The 4463-nt window shown below is 37.0% G+C and overlaps 1 protein-coding gene across 1 annotated transcript; it reads left to right on the top strand.

Moving 5' to 3' along the window:
- The first annotated feature begins 1292 nt into the window (after positions 1–1292).
- On the top strand, positions 1293–2756 carry OR51A7 (olfactory receptor family 51 subfamily A member 7). The gene is given in 2 exon segments (XM_008019920.3): positions 1293–2341; positions 2344–2756. Coding segments are annotated over 2 exon segments (936 nt in total). The 5' UTR covers positions 1293–1818.
- Positions 2757–4463: the final 1707 nt, after the last annotated feature.

Below are 4463 nucleotides of genomic sequence, written 5' to 3'. Positions count from 1 at the left end.
ATGTTTTCCACTGAAGGTTGATGACTTTTTTTCTCCTGCAAATTGAAGTTTAAAAAATTCTGGAGTGAGGATAGCATGTCTTCTTCTCTCTAGCCTTCCATTGACTCTACCTTCATCTTTTGTATTTTTGCTATTTTTGAATAAAACTATTAATTTCATAATTTTTATCTATGCATTTACTTAGAAAGTTTATTAAATATAGGGGGAATTTATGATGATTATCTTAGAGATTTCTGTTTCTCTGATAGTTTTACCAATTTTGACCTGTTTATCTTGAAGGCCAAAAACTTGATGATAAGTTGCAAGACTGCACATTTTACTTCTGAGAGTAAACTTGTATGCTTTTTAAAAGAGACTCTAAAATAAAATCAGGTTCTGTTTATTATGTAGGCAAATTTTTAATGCTTCATTTCAAACAGAAATTGGGTGATTTGGATTTTTTTCATTTAGCATTTATTTGACTAATTAAATGTGCATTTATTTGACTAATTTCTATGACTAATTAAATACAGAGATATGAGATAAAATAATCCAATCAAGATGGATAAGATTAATGTGCACACAATACTACTGTACATCTTCAAATTGTTTCTTGAAATAAAATGATAACCTGAAGTGTGAACATAAGTGTTTAAGGTAGAAAGTGTCACATTTAGTACATGAATATGTACATGAAGAAATAAGAATACATAACTCCAAAGTATTTATTCACTGCTCCATTTCGCCAACATGTTCTATTGGAAGCTACTGTGTAATCAATGCTAATATTTGCAGATACTTGTTTGTGGTTTATGAACCTAGATCTCTGTTTGGAACTTCATAAATATCTATAAATATCAAAACCTATCAAGATTGTATTCATTTTACAGATTTAAAATAAGGCCCAAATAAGTTAAAAAACTTAAAATCAAATGAAGGGGCAGATGTGTTTGAACAGAAATCATTGTTTATTTTTATATAACACTTGATATACATGTATAAAATGTGCATAAGTACCTACCTCATAAGTATAAGAGGTAAATTGTCTATAAACGTACTTTATAGCATTTAATGTTTTCCAAATATTTGCAGTGATCTCTGATTATTTTCTTAGACTATTTCTTTCCAACTTTATAAATAAAGCTCAGAGATTTTATTTTAAAGCCAACAGGGGTACTGCTGAAGACTGTATGGAAAAAGGAGTGGAAAAGATTCTAAGCATCTTTTTACTGATTCAAAGCAGCTCCACTTTGATGTGTTTTATATGTTTGGTTAAAAATCTTAAAAAGTAGGGCCAGGTGCAGTGGCTCACACCTGTAATCTCAGCACTTTGGGAGGCCAAGGCGGTGGATCACCTGAGGTCAGGAGTTCAAGACCAGCCTGGCCAACATGGTGAAAACCCATCTCCACCAAGAATACAAAAATTAGCCAGGCGTAGCTGTGCACACCTGTAATCCCAGCTACTCAGGAGGCTGACGCAGGCGAATTGCTTGAACCCGGGAGGCGGAGATTGTGGCAAACTGAGATCGCACCATTGCATTCTAGCCTAGGCAAGAACAGCAAAACTCCATCTCAAAAAAAAAAAAAAATTAAAAATTAAAAATTCACCAACTTAGGACAAGTTGTTAGAAGTGAATTTACCATGCTGGAGAATATGAACTTGTTTAAGGACTTCTGGTAAATTTCGAAGAGTGCTGTTGATTAGCAGCCAAATATGCTTTTGAGTATAGTATATGAATGAACCCCTTGTCCCCACAAAACTGAGTTTTAACCAAAAGCATGACTGCTTTTCCTTTATATGGTTTCAGATCTGGCTAATGAGCTCATATCTCCCTTATTATGTCTGTTCTCAATGACTCCAAAGTCAAGCTTTTCCTTCTGATTGGGATCCCAGGACTGTAACATGCCCACATTTGGTTCTCCATCCCCATTTGCCTCATGTACCTGGCTGCCATCATGGGCAACTGCACCATTCTTTTTACCATAAAGACAGAGCCCTTGTTTCGTGAGCCCGTGTATTATTTCCTTACCATGTTGGCTGTCTCTGACATGGGCCTGTCCCTCTCCTCTCTTCCTACCATGTTGAGGATCTTCTTGTTCAATGCCATGGGAATTTCACCTGATGCCTGCTTTGCTCACGAATTCTTCATTCATGGATTCACTCTCATGGAATCCTCAGTACTTCTAATTATGCCTTTGGACCGCTTTATTGCCATTTACAATCCCTTAAGATACAGTTCTATCCTCACTAGCAACAGGCTTGCTAAAATGGGACTTATTTTAGCCACTAGGAGCATTCTCTTAGTGCTTCCATTTCCTTTCACTCTAAGGAGATTAAAATATTGTCAAAAGAATCTTCTTTCTACTCATACTGTCTTCATCAGGATACCATGAAGCTGGCCTGCTCTGACAACAAGACCAATGTCAACTATGGCTTTTTCGTTGCTCTCTGTACTATGCTGGACTTGGCATTGATTGTTTTGTCTTATGTGCTGATCTTGAAGACTATACTCAGCATTGCATCTTTAGCAGAGAGGCTTAAAGCCCTAAATACCTGTGTCTTCCACATCTGTGCTGTGCTCACCTTCTATGTGCCCATCATCACCCTGGCTGCCATGCATCGCTTTGCCAAGCACAAAAGCCCTCTTGTTGTGATCCTTATTGCAGATATGTTCTTGTTGGTGCCGTCCCTTATGAATCTCATTGTGTACTGTGTAAAGACTTGACAAATCCGGGAGAAGATCTTGGGGAAGTTGCTTAATGTATGTGGGAGATAAGAACTTGAACAATTAGGTAATAAATTATCAAGCAGTAGGCATTTACTGTCATTTGCTATGTGTTTAATGCCACAGAAGTCACTAATGAAGGACTGGATGATGGAAGTGAAAAGCTATGTAGTGCAGAATTTATAATAAAGTTGAGAATATAACTGCATAGGATAGAAAAATAATCAAGAGATATATAAGATATAGAGATTTAATTAACATTTTAAGAGAAGTTGAAGCAAAACACTTATGTGATGGAGCAGCTGGATTTGAGTCAGCCCATAAAGAATGAATAAAATTGGGGCAGACTGAGATTATCATTCAATTAGTATCTATTAAAAATACAAATGATATACCAAGTCTAATCTCATACTATCAAGGAAAGGTAAAATAGCACAGCACATAGCAGCTATGAAGGATGCTGATCTGATTACAATAGAAAGTGTAATTTAACAGAGAGCAAGTGATAGTTTTGGATAAAATAAGTGAACCAGATTTTTGGAGCACCTAAGAAAAGCTTTGAGAAGTTTAAATTCAGGAGGTGGTGGAATGCCAATTTAGTTGCTACATGATAAATTTCATTTTAAGAAGAGTGTGCCTGTATAAGCGTGAGCAAGATGGATTGAATTTGGGAGAAATGAGGAAGGAAGATTAACAGGAGAAAGCACACTAATCCTGCCATGGAGTGATGACTCAGAATAGGCAGGGAGAGAACAAGATCATTTATCTGCTGAGGTTATTTTCCTGTTATAAAACCAACATGTAATTTATGGAAAATTCACAAATTTAACTACATGACTAAAAGATAATTTAAAACCCCCTGTGATTTTGCTGTTTAGATTTTTTCTGTGATTTAGTCTTTCCCTGCACCTTAAAAAAAATCAGCCCCTCTAACATGTGTTTTTTTTTTATTATACTTTAAGTTCTAGGGTACATGTGCACAAGGTGCAGGTTTGTTACATATGTATACTTGTGCCATGTAGGTGTGCTGCACCCATCAACTCATCAGCACCCATCAACTTGTCATTTACATCAGGTATAACTGCCAATACCATCCCTCCCCCCTCCCCCCTCCCCATAATAGGTCCCAGTGTGTGATGTTCCCCTTCCCGAGTCCAGGTGATCTCATTGTTCAATTCCCACCTATGAGTGAGAACATGCGGTGTTTGGTTTTCTGTTCTTGCGATAGTTTGCTGAGAATGATAGTTTTCAGTTGCATCCATGTCCCTACAAAGGACACAAACTCATCCTTTTTTATGGCTGCATAGTATTCCATGGTGCATATGTGCCACATTTTCTTAATCCAGTCTGTCACTGATGGACATTTGGGTTGATTCCAAGTCTTTGCTATTGTGAATAGTGCCACAATAAACATACGTGTGCATGTGTCTTTATAGCAGCATGATTTAGAATCCTTTGGGTATATACCCAGTAATGGGATGGCTGGGTCATATGGTATTTCTTGTTCTAGATCCTTGAGAAATCGCCATACTGTTCCACAATGGTTGAACTAGTTTACAGTCCCACCAACAGTGTAAAAGTGTTCCTATTTCTCCACATCCTCTCCAGCACCTGTTGTTTCCTGACTTTTTATTGATTGCCATTCTAACTGGTGTGAGATGGTATCTCATTGTGGTTTTGATTTGCATTTCTCTGATGGCCAGTGATGACGAGCATTTTTTCATGTGTCTGTTGGCTATATGCATGTTTTCTTTTGAG

The sequence above is a fragment of the Chlorocebus sabaeus genome, chromosome 1, assembly GCF_047675955.1.
Source record: "Chlorocebus sabaeus isolate Y175 chromosome 1, mChlSab1.0.hap1, whole genome shotgun sequence".
Classification (NCBI taxonomy): Eukaryota; Metazoa; Chordata; class Mammalia; order Primates; family Cercopithecidae; genus Chlorocebus; species Chlorocebus sabaeus.
The sequence above is the reverse complement of the archived record's forward strand: the minus strand, read 5'-3'. Positions and strand labels throughout refer to the sequence as shown.